At 34.3% G+C, this 21543-nt stretch overlaps 1 protein-coding gene across 1 annotated transcript in view; it reads right to left on the reverse strand.

The window, feature by feature from the left end:
* Positions 1–21543, reverse strand: part of TLL1 (tolloid like 1) — a 143616-nt gene that overhangs the window by 49015 nt on the left and 73058 nt on the right. The window contains exons 2-5 of the mRNA XM_026676585.2: positions 12966–13076; positions 6432–6512; positions 5034–5186; positions 2520–2637 (exon numbers count right to left, since the gene is read on the reverse strand). Coding sequence (XP_026532370.2) covers positions 2520–2637; positions 5034–5186; positions 6432–6512; positions 12966–13076 — 463 coding nt within the window. The remainder of the gene's footprint in view (positions 1–2519; positions 2638–5033; positions 5187–6431; positions 6513–12965; positions 13077–21543) is intronic.

Here is a 21543-nt window from a genome sequence, read left to right on the forward strand (position 1 = left end):
CACATTTTGTAAATCATTAAATATTCATTTTGTTACATTTATTTATTGACAAGCATTCCACTGAATTACGATAGCTATTTTATCAGACATTTTAATCATACATTGTTTCATATTTTCTGAAATTATTTCTGTTTCTAATATAACAATACTATCTTATGTACCTTTGCAGAGTCCCTTTTTCCATTAAATTTTCACCCATTATTTCTAAATAGGCCGTTTCTCTATATTTTGTTTCTGTCCTTTATAACTTCTTTTCCTTTCTTTCTTCCCTCTCATCTTCTCCCTCCCCTTTTTACCCCCTTGTCTCCCTACTTCTAATTCTCTCTTCTGCATTTCCCTGTTCTGTTGCTTTCTGATTTTATACTTATTTTTCACTCTATTTTTTTGGAGTTGTTTTTCCAAATCTTAAACTTTCCATTCTCTTTCCCCCTTTCCTTTTTTCCCCCCCACTTAAGATTACTTGTTCATTAAAGATGGCTTCTTCTTTGTCGCAATCTTCTTGTTCTGCAGGCATTTCTTGTTGTTTCTCATAGTTCCAAATCTCCATTTCTAAAAACTGAAATATGAAGCCAAAAGAACCTCTCCCTTCTTGTGCATCTTCTTTGTACTTTTTAAGTTCCATTTTCAGTTCTTCTAAAAGTGGAGCCATTTTAAACAGTTTTAAAAAACAACCCAATTGATTTTAGTCATTCAAATACAATAACCAAAAATCCAGAAATCATCAAGTAATCCAAATAGTCCCGAGTTATTTCTTCTTATTTCTTTTTCCACTTTTTCTTCCTGGGGTTTTTGTTGCGATATTTCAGTCAAAATGTATCTTTTGGAAGTCTTGTTGAGATTTTGCTGTAAATTCTTTTTAATTCCAGGCAGTATCCTCCCTCCCAGATCCTGCCCTTTTATTCTTTTTCTCTCCTTTCCTGTTTTCAAAAGCTTTTGATTATCCAGAAATCTTTATTATCCCTTTGACTTTTTATTTTCAGCATTAAATGCCTATTAATGTCAAAGTGGATTTTTTTCCAATTTCTTGTTTAAGTCTCTTAGCTGTCAGTATAGGAAAAGGAGAAAAAAACCCAAATCTTTTCCCTTTTCTCTCTCCTTCACAGCTTAAAAATCTTCTTAGGGAACAATGTTATTGTTTTTTTTTTAATAGTTTCAATTCCAGGGTACCTTATTTGTTACTTTTGCTGTTTGATCCAAAACTTTCTCTTCTTATCTTCCTCCTGCACATTCTTTTCTGGTCGAGTTCTTTTTTGTGGTGCCCATTTCTGACCACCGCTACAACTGCCTTCGGGGAAGGGAGTAATGGCCAGCTGAGGAGGAGAGATGCAGCTCTCCTCAACCCTGCAGGCAGTCTCCCCCCTCTTCACCACCTCTACGGGGTGGCTTAGCCCCGAAACCAGCCAGCTCGGGGCGCTCCAGCGGCGAGCACAGATCGAAGCCTCACAGAGACGAGGTTTCGGTCTGTCGCCGAAGAGGCTCAAACCAGAAGTCCACCCATTTTATTTCTAAGATAGGACTACAGCTCAGTTTCCTAGTTTCTAATCTGGTGCCTTAACTACTAGACCAAACTATATTAACTTTTAAAGAATTCATAATCCTAAAATTTATTTAGAAGAAAAATGAATAATATAATGTGATTCCAAATTAACCAACAAAAGCAACATTCTTAACTGTTGATAAAATAAGTAAGCTTCATTTTAATATATTTAAGATGCATATAAGCATCATAATTTCCTGAATTTGTATGCTACTAAACTCTCATGTATGTAGCCTCCAAATGAATGAAACAATGCATCATAGGGCAACAATTTTTGAACCAAGGTACTTCAAACAGGTACACTTACCGGGATCTCATAATCCCAGAGGGAATGAAATTTGGAGAAACTGTGATGGCTTCAATACTGAGCAGTCCCTACTGCCTCAGTGCCACCACTCACTATGCTGTTAAGAGTCATATGACCCTCTTTCAATGTTCAGTGTTTCCTGATAGCTTCCCAGCCATTCTTATAATCCTTCAGGAAGGGAAGGGAAGGGAAGGGAAGGGAAAGGAAAGGAAAGGAAAGGAAAGGAAAGGAAAGGAAAGGAAAGGAAAGGAAAAGGGAGGGAGGGAGGGAGGGAGGGAGGAAGGAAGGAAGGAAGGAAGGATTGATTTCTGATGCTCACTGTCAGCTTCCCATAAGGCTGTGCAGTTGGAAAGCTGACAGGAATTTGGAACTTGCTGCTGCTCTCATCATTATACAAATATACTGTATAATGATGCTTAAAACAGATTTAAGTATTAATAATCAGAGTACATCAAAACAAAAACATAGTTAGGACATAAATCTTATCCATATCTTTTTTGCATTCCACAACCCAATGCAAATATATAGGCTGTGGGTTTTGTGACTTGGAAGTTTCTCTGATCATAGATTCTCAATAAAATGTAATTCCAGTCTTCTGTGCAGTTGATTTTTGGGTCTGGTTCCTCTAGTGTGGCTCACAATTCATTAGAATCCGTATCTTTTATATCAACTTACCCACAAGGCCGGTATGTAAACACTATGTAACTTTCTTCATCACTTCGTTCAATGAATGTAACGCAGGTATATTTTTCCCAGTGTCGCATTGCTTGCTTGAACATGGCTCGTTGGCTGCCTGAAATCAAAATTGGTAACAAAATCAAAAATTTCAAAAACAAAATAAAACATATCACCCCAAACAATAGTAAAATTAAATTTTCGATTTTCAAGAATTCTGAAGGCAGGTTGGAAGAGCTGGGTAGCAACTAGTGAAATCTTACAAAATGAGAATCTTTTTTTTAGAAAGGATTTACTCTGCAGAAATACATAAACAAAAATTGCATACGTTAAACATGTTAACCTAAGCATTTTTAATTACCCACGGTTAGAAAGAAATATATCAACTGTCAGACTGGCACCACAAAACTTGTGGTCATCAAGCTGGACACATAAGCCGTCAGCCAAACCTTGTACAACAACATGCTTAATTAGTTTGTCTTAGTGAATTATCATTGGTGCATGAAATACAGTTCATTTTTACTGCTATTCCATTTGTCCAACAGCTGCTAATAACATGCAAATAATTTGTCTTGGTCTTTTATGTAAATGCAAGATAATAAATAGCATATTGTTGCAAATGTCAGAGCATTAAATTATGCACAAAATGGGAAATAATTTAATTAAATAATGGGCAACACAGTGAAAGGCAATTGGGTTGCTTTTGAATAAATGATTATTCAGTGATTGATATGTTTACTGTCATCCCAAAGGAAAAACTGTTTGTGTAAATACACACTTACGTATGTTCTCTTCACACTATTCTCTTTCAGAGTACACAATGTTACACAAAGAGCAAAAAAGGGGTAAAGCAATTAAGACTAGAGTTAAGAAAAAGAAATATAGTTAAATCTAATTTACATCATTCATTACAGCTCTCCATACCATTTACCCTTACAAAGTCCTTGTCTCTGTGATCCATACGATGTTTCATATACTTACCTGTTCTTCTTCAGATTTCTCCTCTCATTTTGAGGACCTCATCAACTTTATTTTTTCAGCCTTCATTTTTCTCTCAACCCTTTCTTATATTTGTTTCATGAGTTAATTCTCATTTGTTCTCACTATACACCCAAATCATTTCAATGTACTTCTTTCACATGGACATTCCCTTCTATATTCCACACATATTCATTTAGCACTCTTCTTGTCCTAACACACACACACACACACACACACACACACGCCTACCCAACGAAACTTAAATAATTTCTTATATATTCATCAATTCTACTGGACATATCAAAGTACCTTTATTCATATTTATTACATCTTTCTCCTTTTTTCTTAGCTTTATAGCAATAGCAATAGCACTTAGACTTATATACCGCTTTATAGTGCTTTACGGTCCTCTCTAAGAGGTTTTACAGAGTCAGCCAATTGCCCCCAACAATCTGGGTCCTCATTTTACCCACCTCAGAAGGATGGAAGGCTGAATCAACCTTGAGCCTGGTGGGATTTGAACTGCCAAATTGTAGGCAGCTAGTAGTCAGCAGAAGCGGCCTGCAGTACAGCACTCTAACCTTTGCGCCACCGAAGCTTATAGTGTGCGTTTATATGTGCATGTGTGTGTGTACACATAGATATACAGTAAATATAGATGACATAGATATATAGGTATAGGTATAGAGATGGACATATAGACATAGACATATGTCCACACCTTGGTCATGAAAAGATAGGGCCATAGAACCTTTTGCTGCCCATCATGTCTTTAGTGAATTGAAGAATTTATTTGAAGGTTGTTAATAAGTTTAAAAAGTGTAGATTAAGTTACCCATCTTAATCACACCATGCTGCAAGCTGCATTCTCTGCTACTGTATTGTTAAAGAGAGTGTGTACCCTTTGTTGATGTGTATATCCCATTTCTAGAATTAGAACCTTGAAACGTATACACATTCATCATTAGTTAATGGACTGTATAATAATGTTGCATAAATAAATACATGAGTAGATTTGGCATCTCAATATTAACACCAGCAGCCTTTTCCCAACTTTTGCTAGAAGTTGTTGAATTACTGTAACCATTATTTTCACTCAGCAACAACAGCATGCAAGAATATTAGTTTAAAATGCAATAACATTGGGAAAGTTAAGTTTGGGGAAAAACTGATTTAATACCAATAGTGAATATAATATGTTACATTACTCTAAAAGCGAAGTTGGTTACATTTGTTAATGACCACTCTCCCATAGTTTAATTACAAGCACTATTATTTATTATAGAATTTCTTTTAATGATTCATAGGATAGGTTATAACACATGGAAATACATCTGTATCATTCAGATTCCAGAATATGCAAATAATTTAAAATTTGGTATTATTAAATGCCATTTCATGGAATAGAATAAACTTATAAAAGAGGGAATTGCCTTCAACACATCTCCAGTTGAATTGGTAAATATATACTTTTCTATTTGGGAGGGCTTAGTTCACAGGTCTGATTAAATACGTTCCTTTGGTCTGCCTTACCAGTGAAATTTCCTGCTATGACATATGGAATAACACCTCCTGGCCATATTCTTTCTGTGCGCGATGTAGCTGCCCGGGAAAATCGTTTTCTCTCATTGTTCCCTGAGAATGTTAAAGTTGGTCTTGCTTTTGTTTTATTATTTTGTTCAAAACCTGCAATGACATTTATGTTGTAAAATACCATTCTCAATGCTGTGCTAACAGTAACATTTTCTTCAAGTAAATGAGCTTTTTTCCTCTTACAGACAGTCAAGCTTTGCATTATGGTAAATATATATGATTTAAGAAATATATAGTAACAGTAATGACTATGGCTCAGTGCTAAGAAGCTATTTATCATGAACTCAGTATTTAGAATATTCACTTTTCTGTCCTCCTGCCAGCCCTGCTATGCTGATTCACCCTTGGTACTGTAAATATCCCCTCCCCCTGTTTTTTCCCTTAACACTTATTAATGTGCCAATGAATCACACCAACATTTCTTTACCTAGGAAGTTATTTTTTGGTTAAAGAATAATATTTTTGTAACAAATATCTCTAAAACTGTAATAGTTATTTTATTTATAGACAGAGTTTGCTTAACTTGTTTAATGTGAAATAAGATAAATGAAAATGATTTTTTTAAAAAGACATAATTTTAAATGTTTGCTTCCCTGAATTAAAAAGTTTTGTAGTTCAAATGCATGTGGAGTTCCCAAACACCCCACTTGGTTTTGGGTTATATTTCTTTATTGACATGAATTAAAGTTGATATACAGAAGAAACTTTCCTAGAAACTGAAATGTAAATTGGACTCAGGACAAATTCCACAGCATGTTTATTAAGGATGATCAAATACATCCACTATTGATTTGTTTAAATTAGCTATTGCAAAAGGCAAAAGCTACACTTATGAATGGCATGAAAGGCAGTACAAATATAGTCAATTGCAATGCATCAACTTTCATTAGAAGCATACATAAATGTTAGAACCCATTTAGGAAAAATTAAGTCAAAATAAGTGTTATTTATAAGGAAAACTATGTTAAAATTAATGAATATTAGGGTTGGCAAAATAAGGAGGAAAAATTGATTAGGTGAAATACCTGGGACCAAAACAAGGCTCTTTGCTATGATAAAAAATATACTGAAAAACATACTCTACCACTGCATGATAAGAACTGAGACATTTAGAATATGGATGTATTGTAAGTTTTTTAAACTTCAATTTAATCTGATCACAGATAACATACAAATATATTAGGCACTTGCATAAACTGGATTTAAGGTTTCATTACTGGCATTCACAATTAGCTTATCTACTTACTGTCATGGTTACTCAGAGATTGGACCAAGAAAGGTATGGAATGTCTTATACTGCATGCAACGTTGAACCAAATTTAAACAGCGTGCCCATACCTGACTCAATCCGTCTTATCCTGTCTATAAGCTGATAGAGAACATTGCTTTTCTTTGACACCCCACGTTCTTCAAAGCCACCTTTTAAAAGAAAAGTAAAAGTAAATGAAAGATTGCATGCAATTAGCAAATGTATTTACAAAAAGTAGAGGAAGAATATGGAATATTTTAACTGTAACAACTTCCTCCCTATCATAGTGATTTTGACTATGCTTTAAAAAACAAATTAAACATCTCTTTGATTATACCCACCACTGGTCTCTTCATTTGATTCCTAGATGTGAAGAATTTGACTCCTATTTCATCATTGTTTCAAAAAGTATTCTTTCCCTTATGGAAGTTTACTTTTCCACAATGGCATATTGTATATTAGATAACTTTGTTGATGAAAAAAAATTAAAAATGTTCCAAACACATTTGTTATTGGTTCATTCAGATTCCCCTGCGAAATAGGGTCCCCATATGCTCTAATAACATTCACCCAAGCCTTAGACCAGGGGTGTCCAACCTTGGCAACTTTAAGACTTGTGGACTTCAACTCCCTCCCAGCAAAGCTGGCTGAGGAATTCTGGGAGTTGAAGTCCACAAGTCTTAAAGTTGCCAAGGTTGGACACCCCTGCCTTAGACACTCAAGGAACCAGTGAGTTGCTTGGTGGCTCCATAGCTGTCCCCCCTTTGCCTTTTAATAACAATGTTTCTGGGTTTGTTCATTATTTTTATATGACTGTTTCATAATTTTTATTGCATCAGAGTCTCTTTTCATGACATGGTTGACCATATAAATTTGAAAAATTAATTAAAGAATTTATTAATTAATGGATAAATAATTAAGCAAACATTCAAGGACAAAAATATCATGAACTTCAGAAATATTTAAAAATGTTTTTGACAGAAATGTTCCATACACTTTAAAGAGGATATTACTCAACATTAGTATAAAGGGGAGGTATAATTTGAATACTGGAATAGCTAATCAAAGTTACGAGAGTTTCACTGACAGTTTGGGGATGACGTATGAGTAAAGTTAGAATAAAAAAAGAGAAAACTACTATGTCAGGGAATTATTCCACTAGTTATACTATACTAGGAACCATTATACTAGTTATATGCAAATAAAATGTTTGTGGCCTTATATGAAATTTAGGGAAGAGATTGAAGAAAATTAAGCCTGTATAATTACGTAAAAATTATATTTTGGCAAGTGACCTCATCAACTCTTTTGTAATTTTCACTTAAAAGCTTAAAATTATTTTTACCTGATAAATACCTTTAATGATGCTATGGATTTTAAGCCTATCTTACTTAAGAACCAGTTGGTGACATCAATGAAGGTTTGAAAGCTTAACAAAATATTCTGCAAATATATATTTGGCTGTGGCAGAGAATCCATAGAATAAAATCGTGAAGTTTAACCAAGGATACTATGCTCTATTTTATGTGGTACTAAAAACAGTGTAACTCACTGGAATCTACTAACAAAGAATACAGCATATATAATACTGTAAATAACATTTATATTAGTTGCACTGTTTATTTTAACACTTGACTGTGTTTTGAATTGATTTTTGGTAATCACTTTTAAAACTTTACATTATGTTGCTTTTAACTAATGAACATATACAGTATTATTTGAAACAAATACTTTTCAAATAATACTGTGTATAACGTTTGTATTAGTTGCACTGCTTCAGTGAACTGCTTCAGTTGCACACTTCAGTGTGTTTGTAATTGATTTTTTGTAAACACACTCAAACATTTTACGTTACGTTTCTTTGAACTAATGACACTATTTACTTCTGACAAACAACTTTACTTCCCATTAGTAAAAAGATTATGAGTGAATGTTTACACTTGTAGCCTATGAGATGCATAAAAAGACTGTTGATTTACATGCCCATTCAAAAGTGAGAACCACTGCAATCAATGAAACATAGGTTAGCTATTTCAGTAATTCCTCAGTTTTTTTTCAACATGTATTCGTCATGTAATCTTCTACATTATGTGTTTAAAGGGTTACGACAAAATGCACAGTGCCATATAGGGCAAATGGGTTGCGTCATTGCTGAGTAATTTACCTTATCCCTTTCACTGTCACTGTAGCAAGCCTTGAGAAAAAAAAATTGATTTTTTTTTTCTTAAATTTTAGAAGAATGAGGTAATATGTTAAGACATTCCTACCCTATGAGCTATTTTATCAACTTTCCAGAATGCAAACATTTACTGCCCAGTGATGCAACAATCTTTCAAATTAAGGTTTAATTTAGGAAGCAAAGTTTTAAATGAAATGGTCTTTCTTCAGGAAAGCTGGTAGAAGGATGCAATTTAAATAATGTTATATTAATTCCAGATCGTATTATACTGCTATGCCATCTTGTTTTCATTCATTAAAAAAAAAAAATTTCTTTTTAGAAGTAAAATAATGAATACAAATTTTAAGCATTTTCCTTGTTATGACATACAGTATTTGTCAGATATGTAACTAAAAGCAGAACATTTTATCTGGAGGTGATCATATGTATTTCCTGTGCAAAACATGAAGGAAATTAATCTGCTGGGTACCATGTATTGTAAAAGATATCAGATTGACTATGTCATAATTTTAATTTCTTTGAATGAAAAGCAGAAATGCAAGCTAAACAAATATAATTATTTCCAATTATTTCCCTTACTGCATGATCCTATTGGCAAAATTGGACTGAAAAATTAAATGAAGATGATAAAGTAGTATAAAGAGATCTACTCACCATATTTTAGTTATTTATTTATCAAATGTCTACACTGCCCTTCTGATTTAAGTGATTTATAGTAAAAACATACAAAAGTATATAAATACAGTTTAAAAATCGAGGTAAAGATGAAGGTGTTAAAAGCTAAGAGGCAGAGGGAGTGCCCCAGGGGTAGGATTAAAAAATCCCAGCAACCGGTTCGCTGCCCAGTTGCTGGGTGGGTGTGGCCATGATGGGCGTGGCCTACCAGTACTTCCAGAGGGCCATTTTTTTGCCTTCCAAATGGTCCAGAGGCTTCCTTCGGGCCTCTGGGGGGGGCAAAAATGGCATTCCCCGGGCTCTGGAGGCCCTCCGGAATCCGGAAACAAGCTCATTTCCGGACTTCCGGTACTTCCGGAAGGCTCGTTTTTTCCCCCTCCCACAGCCTCCTCGCGGACCCTGCACCTACCTTCATTGAAAATGGGCTGCATGGAGACTCCTCGGAGGGGAGGGATGGGCGGGGCCCAGTTTAAGTCTGTTGTTCCCAATCCAGATCCCCACTCCAAACAATATGACAGAGCATCCACAATATCACTTACTTTGCCCAGCTTGGAGATGGTATCATCTACATATCATCCCAAGGTTTTGGATGATCTCACTCAGTGGCTTCATGTAGTTGTTAAAAAGGAGCAGACCTGCAGTACTCCACAAAGAAAGGGCTATAGGCTGGACATCTTGCTCCCTATCAACACTGATTCGGACTGATCTCGAAGGAAGGAGAAGAACTAGCACAAAACTGTTCCCCCACCTTCAACTCCCGAAGCCATTCCAAAAGGATACCCTGGTCAATATTGTCGAAAGTTGCTGAGAGGTCAAAAAGAGCCAGGATAGATGCTTTCCCACTTCTGCCAGTTGTCCTCCAAAAGGACAACTAATACCATTTCCATCCTATATCTTCAACTGACAGCTGCCTGGAAATGGTTCAGAAAATTCAACTCAAACAACATCATAGAATCACACATCTGGACAATTTTAAAGGTCTTCTGGTCCAATCCTTATATTTTATAAGTTCTGGATAATTTATTTTCAGGCTGTATTAAACATTGTTGAAAAATTGTATAAAAGTCTCATTAGGTCTGAAGGCCAAAACTATTCTGTGGATTTTCCCCTAAATAAGATAAATGTTGATACTGCCATTTTTTTCCAGAATTGTATATTAAGGAGATTAAGAAATGCATCAGGTTTCTTAATTATATTTTCAAACTAGAAAGTTTTGGATGCATGGATGGAGAAGAAATGACCACAGCTATGGCTGACAAACATAAAAGAAAGAACAGAGCAGAAGAGCATCTACCAATCATCACATTATTATTAATAACTATTGTATCTTGTATCAATTTCTCAGAATCTGAGCAAGATACTGAGATGGCTGAGACTCAAGAAAGAACTACCTCCATGCATCCTTTAAGACAATACTGCAATGAAGAGGGTTCAAGATTCAGAAAAGCTCTGGCCTATTAAAGAAAGTATTCCCACTAAGTTTCTGCAAATTTGGGGACTCCTAAAAGTCCTAACTGGTTTTCCCAGTTGCAATGTATTACTGTGAAAGTTGGCCCATAAGAAAGGCTGAGCGCCAAAGAATTGAGGCCTTTGGACTATGCTGCTCCTACGAGTTCCTTGGACGACAAGGCGATCAAACCAGTCAATCCTAGAAATCAACCCTGACTGCTCTTTAGAAGGCCAGATCCTGCAGATGAAACTCAAATACTTTGGCCACCTAATGAGAAAGAAGGACTCACTGGAGAAGAGCCTAATGCTGGGAACGATTGAGGGCAAAGGGCGTGCATAAGCGCACCATCGTGCCTACCGTCCCTGTCCTATTGTTTCTCTTATATGTACCCATTTCATGTATTCACAACTATGTATACACTTATACTTATTATCTTGTAAACAATTGGCAAATCAAATAAATAAATAAATAAAAATAAAAGAAGAAGAAGGGGATGACAGAGAATGAGGCGGCTGGATGGAGTCACTGAAGCTGTCGACGTGAGCTTAAATGGACTCCAGAAGATGGTAGAGGAGAGGAAGGCCTGGAGGAACATTGTCCATGGGGTCGCAATGGGTCGTACACAACTTTGCAAACTAACAATGAAAAATCCTAACTATCTCTCAGAATTTTCAAAGAAAGGTGCACCAAACTTCTGTAAAGAGCTGTCCATTGTACTGCTTTCCATCTAAGTGCCAATAAACCTTCCCAACGTCTTTAATTCATAATTGAATGTCATAACAAATCATGACCCAATTTTGGCCAATTCCCTTTTTATTTAATTCAGATTTTTACTTTTTTATTTATTTAAAAGATTTATGTAGCCACTCATATTATGGGCAGTTGATAAAACAATAACAACAGTAAAAAATAAAACCTCATGGCTTCTCAGGGCAATGCTCTCACAATATACCACCTTGCTGGGTTCCAGTCTCATTCTAGTGTTTGTGTAAAATGTTAATATCTGATTCAGCTTTCATTACAATTGTAGTAAAGGAGATCAATGTTCTGCATAGATTACTCCTTTGGGTAACTTTTAACTACGGTGAACTTTCAAATTTATGTCCTTCTATACAACTTCTACACTGAGGAATGAGAAGTACTGACATCTAAAATCAGTTTTTACACTGACCTGGTACCAAATGCCTTCTTGATGCCATTTAGCATCAAATAAGTATCTCAGTTAAACTTTAATTCTTTTTTACACATGTTGTTCTATATTTTTAATTTTATTTTAAATGTTTCTTCTAAGCCAGCTATTGTATTTAACATACATATAAAACAAGGATTTATTGTTTAGTCAATTACTTTTCCAACTTTTTTGTGACCATTGACATCATTTTACTAAGATTGTCTGCCAGCAATAGCTTCTTTGAGTTAATGCAAATTCCTGCTTGAGTCATCAGTAATAGGATCGAGTAGCCTTATCTTCCATTGGCCTCTTTTTAAGATACTTTTTTTTTTCAGTCGTCCTACTTTTTACAATGACTCTTGCTTAATTTTATGCGGCCAAAATGCTTAATTATCGGCAAAATGCTTCTTTATTATTGGCGATGTGATGACTGAGCCAATGAGTTTGTCAGCTGGAAAGAGGTTTGAGATCCGAGTGTTGTGCAACAGGTTGAATGCCTGTCTTCACCTAGCTCCTGCCTCCATTTGCAAGTAGACACATAGGTAACACTTCGGTGGTGAGGAAATAGCACTCCACAATGTCATGCTGGCCACAGGACCACCGAAATATCTTCAGACAGCGCTGGCTCATGGCCTTGAAATGGAGGTGAGCACCGCCCCCTATAACGGGCAATGACCTAGTAGAGTAAAATCTTGCAAGAGCTCTTTTCCTTTCCTTTTCTTTATTATTACAACTTCCAATAATCAAACTGATTTTCCTTCATTAACTATTGAATCATTTGTTCTTCTCACAGCTCACAATATTCTCAACTATTTGTCCTACATTGTCATTCAAGTGATCAGCTTATTTTCATATTAGTAATACAGTTTTCACAGCCATAAGTAGGTTTGTGGTACAGCATGATGTTGCTGCACTGCATTTTTATATTATATCAAACAGAACAGTAGTCTTTCTCCCAATTAACAGGCATCTCTATTTCATAACTAAATGGCTACTTTCATTAATTAACTGAATGAATAAATATATTTATTTGCAAATTTAGAATTATTCACAACTAACAAGAATATGTTTCAAATCCACATTACAAAACAGTGTAATCTATACAAAATTCTGCATATATAAATGAATAAAAATTGCTTATAGCTTACCAGTATTATGTCCATTTTTTCCCTCTGAATGTTGTGTAAGATCAATTGTCCTATCAATCTGAAAGATTTTTAAGTCTTCAACATCTAAGGCAATGTCTCCCCAAAAGACAGCTATAAATACAAAAAGTAAACCTAATATAAATATATTTAAGTAATATCACACAAATTTTTATTTGAAGTCTATGACTATAATCAAATATAGATCTTTAAGGATAGTTTGATATATTGAAATCAAGGATCTTTGCTTGCTTAAAGTTTCTTGCAAAGGTCATTACTGTGAAAGACTTTATAATACACAAATTATACAGTTTAAATGCTGCAGTGTTATAGAAGTCTTTATTGTTATACTGACTTTGAAAGTAGGTGTTTTAAATATAATATTCTATACAATATTGAATATTTGAGGATAGGAAGTTAAGGATACAAATCATTAAGAGAGAGAAATAAATGATTAAAACACTATATGGTTATAAGAAAAGGGACACCATAGAAATATAATTCTCAATTTCTATACAGTTCTTTGGTAAAATAAATACTTCCCAATGATTAAAAATATGTTATCCTTTTTTCTATTCAATAGGAAACATTTTGTTCTTAAAATATGCAAGTTTTAACATTTTAAATTTCACAATGTATTCTGTCACAAATATATTTTCAACAAGTTTGCTTTACTATGCAATATTGTTCAACATGGAAAGTTTTATCAATGTTAGCCCTACCAAGCTGTCAGCAGAAGAAACACTTTTCTCAACTTGTGTCATTAAAAGATGTTTATTTTAGATTAAATATTGCAGTTACACTTTAGACATGGTCCCATTTCTAGATGTGGATGCAGGAAAATTTAATTGCTTGACGTGTAAAAAACAAAATCTCAAAGAAATCTCTGAATGACCATACCTTACCAGATTATTATTATTATTAGACCAGAAAGTTCTGATATATTTACATACAGTATATCAAAGATATCACTGTACAGTTTGAGGATACAATAAAAACTGTCTTTCATTGTGGACAAATGTAAACAGTAGAGAAAGAACTTCAACACTGTTTTGGAACATTAGTATATACTGTATATTTTAAACTAACAGATTTTTAAATTAGAATTTCCAACATTATCAATTTTGAATCAAGTTTAGATCATCCCAAGCTGTTTCCATTTCCCACATTTTTAATGTTCAGTTGACATTCACACAATTTGCATATACAATAAGAAATTAAATACCAGTAGGAAAAAATCAACTTATTTCAACAAACAATTATTCTCCAACTACAAGTTTATGGCACTCTCTTAAACATGGTTATTCACATTCAAGCTCAATGCATTATACAGTTATCTTCTGCAACTTAATGGGCGTTATTGTCACATTTTCTCTTCCCTATCTACATCACAATCTATTCCTGAAGATTCTACAGTCTACACCATAGGTGGTATTCAGCAGGTTCTGATTAGTTCTGGAGAACCAGTAGAGGACATTTTAAGTAGTTTGGAGAACTGGCAAATCCCACCTCTGACTGGCCCCACTAACCCCATCTATTCTCTGCCTCCCAAGTTCCAGCTGATCGGCTGGGTCTTCTTTGGTTGTCCTGCACAGGAGAATGGAGCTGGAAAGCAGGTTACTGGGGTGGGGAGGGAATGGGATTTTGCAGTAACCTTCCCCCAGGAGTAGGGTGGGAATGGAGATTTTATGGTATCCTTCCCTTGCCACACCCACCAAGCCAGGCCCATCAAGCCACGTCATGCCCACTAAGCCACACCCACAGAACAAGTAGTAAAAAAATTTGAATCCTGCCACTAGTCTACACATTTTTACAGCACATTTTCAGATGAGTGAATGAATATTTTTGAGAAGGCTAGTGTAGGAGAAGAATAGGCAAATAGGAGAATGGGCAGAATTTAGTGAATCATCAGTCTGGAGTCATTACATTCCCACTGTGCTGTCCCAGCCAGTCTATGGGAATTGGATAGTTACTTAGGAATTATGAGCTGTCCCCTTAAGGGAATACACCTTGGTAAATGTAGTTAAAGGAATCCTGGGAAATGTAGTTCATGTCACATGGCCACATCTGTAATCCTGATTGGTCACTAAATTGACCCTCGAAGGGTGGGGGAGGTTTTCCTCATTCTTTGTCTGAACTCTCTAACTCATGGGAGCTGTTTTCTATCGCTACAAGATAGGTTAGGAGATAACCATCTTTTACTACAAGGCAGATATACAAAGGATTGGTCATTAAAGAAGAACTTCGTCACAAATGCGGGTTATGAGGATACCTGATGAACCAATAAATGTAATTTGTTATGGACATCTTGTTGAGTTATCTATCTGCATCTGTACAGCTTCAAATCCAATTCTGTGCAGAAGGCAGAAAACCCACAAACATTCTAAGTCCAATCCCTCTTGAATTCTGTTGACCCTCATCTACCACCAATTTTCCTCTTAATGTTAATTGACTATATTCTTGTGTACAGGCTTGAACAATAAAACTTTTTGCTTGCAACTTAACGTATGATCCTGATTCTTTGCATCTGACAGGCAGGGGGTTGCAGGAAAGACATATTTGGACCTCATCTGTGGAACTATCACTTGTACTCTACGTATATTAAATCTGTTTAAAAATTGAATTGTACAACATGTACTGCAACTTGTGACAAAAGTGAGCACAAGCTGTTTTGAAATGCATGTAAAAACTGTAAATATGTATATATAACCAAGAGGGGTTAAATCTATGTTTTAAGAACTTAAAAAGTAATTGCTTTGTTCCTGATTCAGAAGCAAGATACTCTGGCAATTAGTAAGCAAAAACTGAGAAGGATAAAATGGATAGTTCAGAAAGAAAATAAGAAAGAGAAAAAAGGGTGGAAGGATCTTAGATGGAATATTTACATTAAAAGAAAGCTTCTAAAAATAAGTATGAATATAATGAAGGTGCGAAACAAACAAAGAAAAAACTGGCTACAGTCAATCTAAGTAATTACACTGGATGAAATAACATCATGTACTGTATATTTAATAACTAATGCTCTTAATTTTAATTTTGCATATATTTAGGTTTCTTGTACTTTTTTTTTTACTTTTTCATGAAAACCAATTAGACTAACTCCTTATCTCCGATACCTAATAAGGACTTAATCAAAAGGGTAATAGAAAATGAATTGTTTTTTGTTTGTTTTTTTAAGTTTTATTTGGGTTTTCACACACACACACACAAAACATAATACAAGTAAAACATCTTTTTTGAAAATAGCATGGTCCCGGGTTACGCTTCTTTATACAGACACAAACTCAATTTCATGCTCATTTTTGTGTTCTATTACATATCTTATTACTATTTTGCATTTTCTATATAGTTTTTCCTCTCTTTTAATTTTATCAACTTTATTTTGATTATCTCATCTCAATTCAAATCATTATATTTATACTTTTGTCTGTCCTGTTTCAATTTCATATTATCTTTTCTCATTAAACAAATTTTCCCCTGTAGTTACTAATTGGAGTATGATACCTTTATATCTTTTAATTTTATCCATTCAACTCTTATTTAAACTTCAATGTATACCTTAAGGTTATAACATTCAATATAATACATAATACATAACTTCCAATCGAATTCTGCTTGGTACATTCTTAAAATACACACTATATTCTTTAAATAAAGGATTATAAATATATGTAATTAAAACCCTCATTCCATTCCAATTCAGTTCTATCATTAATATTCATTAAAGTCTTAACATCTTTAACATTTCTTTTCCATTAAATATCAATGAATTGTTGACAATGGAATTTATGGAAAAATAAATTGAGGCTGGTGAGATTAAGATTGTGGAATGAGGTCTGCAATTTAAAAGTGTAATTAAAATGTAACTCTGGGACTGAAACATTCAATGATATAGTTATCTGACAGGGTGAGGAGTGAAGTCTCAGTTAAATATTCTATGTGGCTCCAGAGCCAAGCCAAAGAATTGGGGAATGTACCTACCATGAAAAGCATGGTAAATTTCATATGCAGAAAAATGATACAGGTTTCTTGAAAGTCAGTTATTGCAAAGATTTTGACTTTTTAAATTTCTACCACAATTATTACTTTCTAGTATCATCCCTGGAATATATTTAGCTGCAATTTTCTAATGTCTTAAAAATGTACATTGTACAATACTCGTCAGAGTTACTTTACTGATAGAAGTTATAAACTCTTCAATGTGACTTCTTACCTTCAACTCTCTTCAGCCCAAGAGTAGATCCTTACAGTGTAAATACATAGACATGAACAGGGAAACTCCCCCCCCCCCTAAAATATCAGTTTGTGTGGTTTTCATTATAGTATATTACTTTGGTATGTATTAGTAGTAATGCTATTATAATAACTTAGAATACTCCATAAGGACAATACCTATGGCTTAATTTATCTGACTTTCTCTCACTCAACAATCTTTCTCAAGAAGTGTTTATCAGAAACAGTATCTTTACTTTTGGTGTAAAGATTATGTTTCTCTACATTTGCTGACAATTATATTTTCTGCTTAAAAATGTGAGTAACATTGACATTGATTTCGCAAAGGAAAGCAATCACCTAGAAGAATAAATCAAGCCAAATATGTCTTCAGTCTCTTTTACTTTTTTGAAATGAACTGTAGTTCAGCATTCCAATTTGACAGGAACGTTGCGCAAAGTGTAAAAACCTGATATTGAAATACAAAGCAGGCAACAAGCCAGATAGTGCTGGGGGGGCAGAACAATTATATAGCAATTTAACTCTTTTTAAATTTGGAATGAATGTAAAATGATGAAATCAAGCACATGTCCAGGCTTGTCAGCAACCCAGGGAGAATGAATTATTTATATATTTTCATTAAAAAAAAAAAACCTTTGGGAAATCTATCAACATACTTACACTGCAGGGGTGCTAAGCTATCAATCCATTTTGTTGGATTGATACAATTTTGAAGAACATAATTCTTTTTTCCAGCTCACTATTTTAAAGGACACTATTTTAAACCACTCCACAGGGATACTTTGCATGGCAAAAACACACATAATTATTTTATGAATAAACTAATAAGTAAATTGTACACTATGACACTTTCTACCTACTTTTTAAAAAAACTACACTTTTCTGTTTATTTCTATTTAAATCAGATTGTTCTATGTCTTAAACCTAGTTCTCAAACATTTTATAAATGTATACACAGCAAGGAAAGTGCAATGACAAATAATAATCTTTTCCAACTGGTCTAATGCATTCTTCCCCTATAGTGGCCCTCCAGATGTGTTGGTTGAGTAATCTGGGAAGTTGGAATATATAACAAAATATCAATCAGGCCATGACCCATCATAGATGACTACTGTTTCTCCTGATGGATGTCAGATGCTTTTGAGGTGTTTGTAGTGGGAGACATACATTTCTTCTGACATTTTTTCTCTGCAACTAGCATTTAACTAAGGTTATTTACTAGGAGAAAGTAAGTGCTTGCATAATTGCCTTTTCCAGCTGTTTAATAAAATGTGTCTGCCAGCTAAACAAAAAGTAATTGAATTCTATTTTTCATTTTCCACTGTTATTTTTGTTTATTCCTTTTTAGGTGCTAAAAAGGGGGTTTGACCTAGCTGCTACTCAAATGTTTATTGTTGTGGGATCATCTAAATTAAACCAGTATCAGTCTTTCAAATCTTTTTAATTTTTCTAGAAACTAGGTCAATGAACCTCAAAGATGAAGTTCCTGCCTATGGTTTCCGTATGTCCTTATCTGCAACATACAGATAGAAATAGGGACAGTGACAACAGACATTATCAATAGCAATACCACTTAAGACTTAATATACTGCTTCACAGTGCTTTACAACTCTCTCTAGTGGTTTACAGAGTCAGCATATTGCCCCCAACAATCTGGGTCCTCATTTCACCGACCTTGGAAGGGTGAAAAGGTGAGTCAACCTTGAGTCTAGTGACAATCAAACTACTAGCAGTCAGCAGAATTAGGCATGCAATATTGCATTCTAACCACTGCACCACCATAGCTCCATGGTATTTCTTTCATTTTGTTCCATTTTTATTTTTAAAAAAATAAAATTCCTATTTTTAATTAATATGCCAGTTGTTTAATTTATATTTTGCCTTTCATAGGGTTCAAGGCACTATGCATAGCATTTCCGTCTTCCTTTATACCTTATAACAACCCTATAAAATAGTTTGGGCTGAGAGAGTATGATTGCTCCCCCCCAAATACTACTTGATCCCAAATATTAGATTTCATTTTAATTGCCTATCCCAGGAAAATATATTTCTCCAGGCAAACAACGGGAAAAAAATTATTAAACTTATCAAGCAACTAAGTATTGAACAGCTATACAACTTGCTACCAAGGTCAGCCCTATGATGAGGTATACATATTTCAGTGTTGCTTTTAGGCGCATAATGCTTTCTTTTCTGGGCATATTAGCAAAACTTTACTAAAAGTGATTATATTTAGAAATGTAATAATAGTACAGAGTGGAAAAAAATGGGAAAAATTGTGTAATGATAATAGGCTCAATTCAGCTATAAATACAATACACCATTACCAGTTTAATCAATATATGCACATAAGGCAAAGTTATACAGTATATGTCTTTGTTTTGAGAAAATGTATTAAAATATAATAAAATATTCTGAAAACTTTTGAAATCTATAAATAAGTGGATTACATGCACATTCTAAAATAGAAAAAACAACTATTTTGAGTAAAGTATATTAATGGTGGGACAAAATTATCTCAGCAGAGATAACAATGCAAATGAAATTTGTAGATGACTAGCTAACCCCAAAAAATTATTAAAAATTAAAATTTCACTAAGTAAAAGATAAAATTTCAGCAACATAGTATTGATCTTAATTATCCAAACATCAATGTTATACATGTTGTTATATGTAATACTTATTATACTAACTGTTGTTGCATCGAAATGTTCTGCATGAATTTTTGCCTTTTCTTAGCAGCATTCCCTGACAAATATACTGTAGGATAAATGAAGGGTATGCAGTGGACTATATAATTATTACATAAATGTTAAATTATATTTTTACAATATTAGTTTATTTGTATCCCACCTTTATTATTTTTACAAATAACTCAAAGTGACGACCATGTCTACATGCCTTCCTCTTCCTATTGTCCCTACAACAACAACCTTATCAGGTGAGTTGGACTGAGAGGGAGGGCCTGGTCCACAGTCACCCAACAGTATTTCGTGGCTGTGGCAGGATTAGAACACATGGTTCCCCATTTTCTAGTCTCCTGCCTTAACCACTAGATCAAACTGCTCAGATTTTAAATAGATAGATAGATAGATAGATAGATAGATAGGTAGGTAGGTAGGTAGGTAGGCAGGCAGACAGGCAGGCAGATAGATAGATAGATAGACAGAAATAGAAGAGATAGACATTCTCATATCTCTCTCCCTCTTTCTCCCTCTCTCTATCCTCCCTCTCTCTCTCTATACACACACACACACACACACACACACACACACATATATATATATACATACATACATACATATATATATGATATATATACACATATATATTTGAACACATGCAAGTATTATATAAATGGATGTAAAAAAATTAAATGATATAGATTCTGTCATAATGGAAGGAATAAAACTAGTATGTCAAGAATCCGAGGTTCAATTAATAGTTCAATTAAAGGTTATTATCAGGAGCTGAAGTTTACTCTGACCTCAGTATATATTAAATAATATTCATTACATCATCTTTAATGCAACACATATCAAAGAATACACCTCTATTAAGAAAAATGGGGATTATATATAGATCAGAAGTGCCATTAAAGTTTTTAATAATTTGTGATCCATCAAGTCAAGAATGGGGAACATATAGCTCTTCTGCTGTTCCATAACTACAACTCTCAACGTTTTGTCAGCCCTGAAAATGATAGTGGTGCACATGGACTCATGATTTCCAATTCTACACTACTCTGAATGCCACAATCAGCTGTTCAGCTTTATACTAAATACCGAAGACTATAAAATCAGGGGATGTATGCTTGGTAGATTACTAAAGAAATGTTACAATTTGCATTCTTTATGAAGAGTGCTCACATATGACAAAGTTTAATCAATTAACACAAATAAAACCAAAATATATATGCATAATGCAACTATAAAAACTGCTCGCATTAGATCATGGCGATGGGGAATTCTGGGAGTTGAAGTCCACAAGTCTTAAAGTTGCCAAGTTAGGAGGTGCCTAGACATATATAAATTTTAATTACAGTGTAAGGACAATGTGACAAGCTAGAAACTATTCTGTTGTTCATCCACTGTTTACTCCCTTTGTTATATATGACTATTCTCCTTGTTCCAAATGAAAACGCAAAGTGGGGAAATCAGACAGAGCGTAATCTCATCATCTAACCTTTACTGCAATCTTTAGGCAAGAGACCATAACACCAAAAATATATAAACCTATAATTATTATTATATATGTAATGAAATTACATACACAGTGGTCTCCAACCTTTCTGGCTTTGCGGACCGGTGAGGGGGAGGAGAGAAGATGGTTCCGTGTGAGTGGGGGT

Source organism: Notechis scutatus, chromosome 4 (genome assembly GCF_049901735.1).
Source record: "Notechis scutatus isolate UNSWTSFEM ecotype Mainland chromosome 4, rNotScu1.2, whole genome shotgun sequence".
NCBI classification, from domain to species: Eukaryota; Metazoa; Chordata; class Lepidosauria; order Squamata; family Elapidae; genus Notechis; species Notechis scutatus.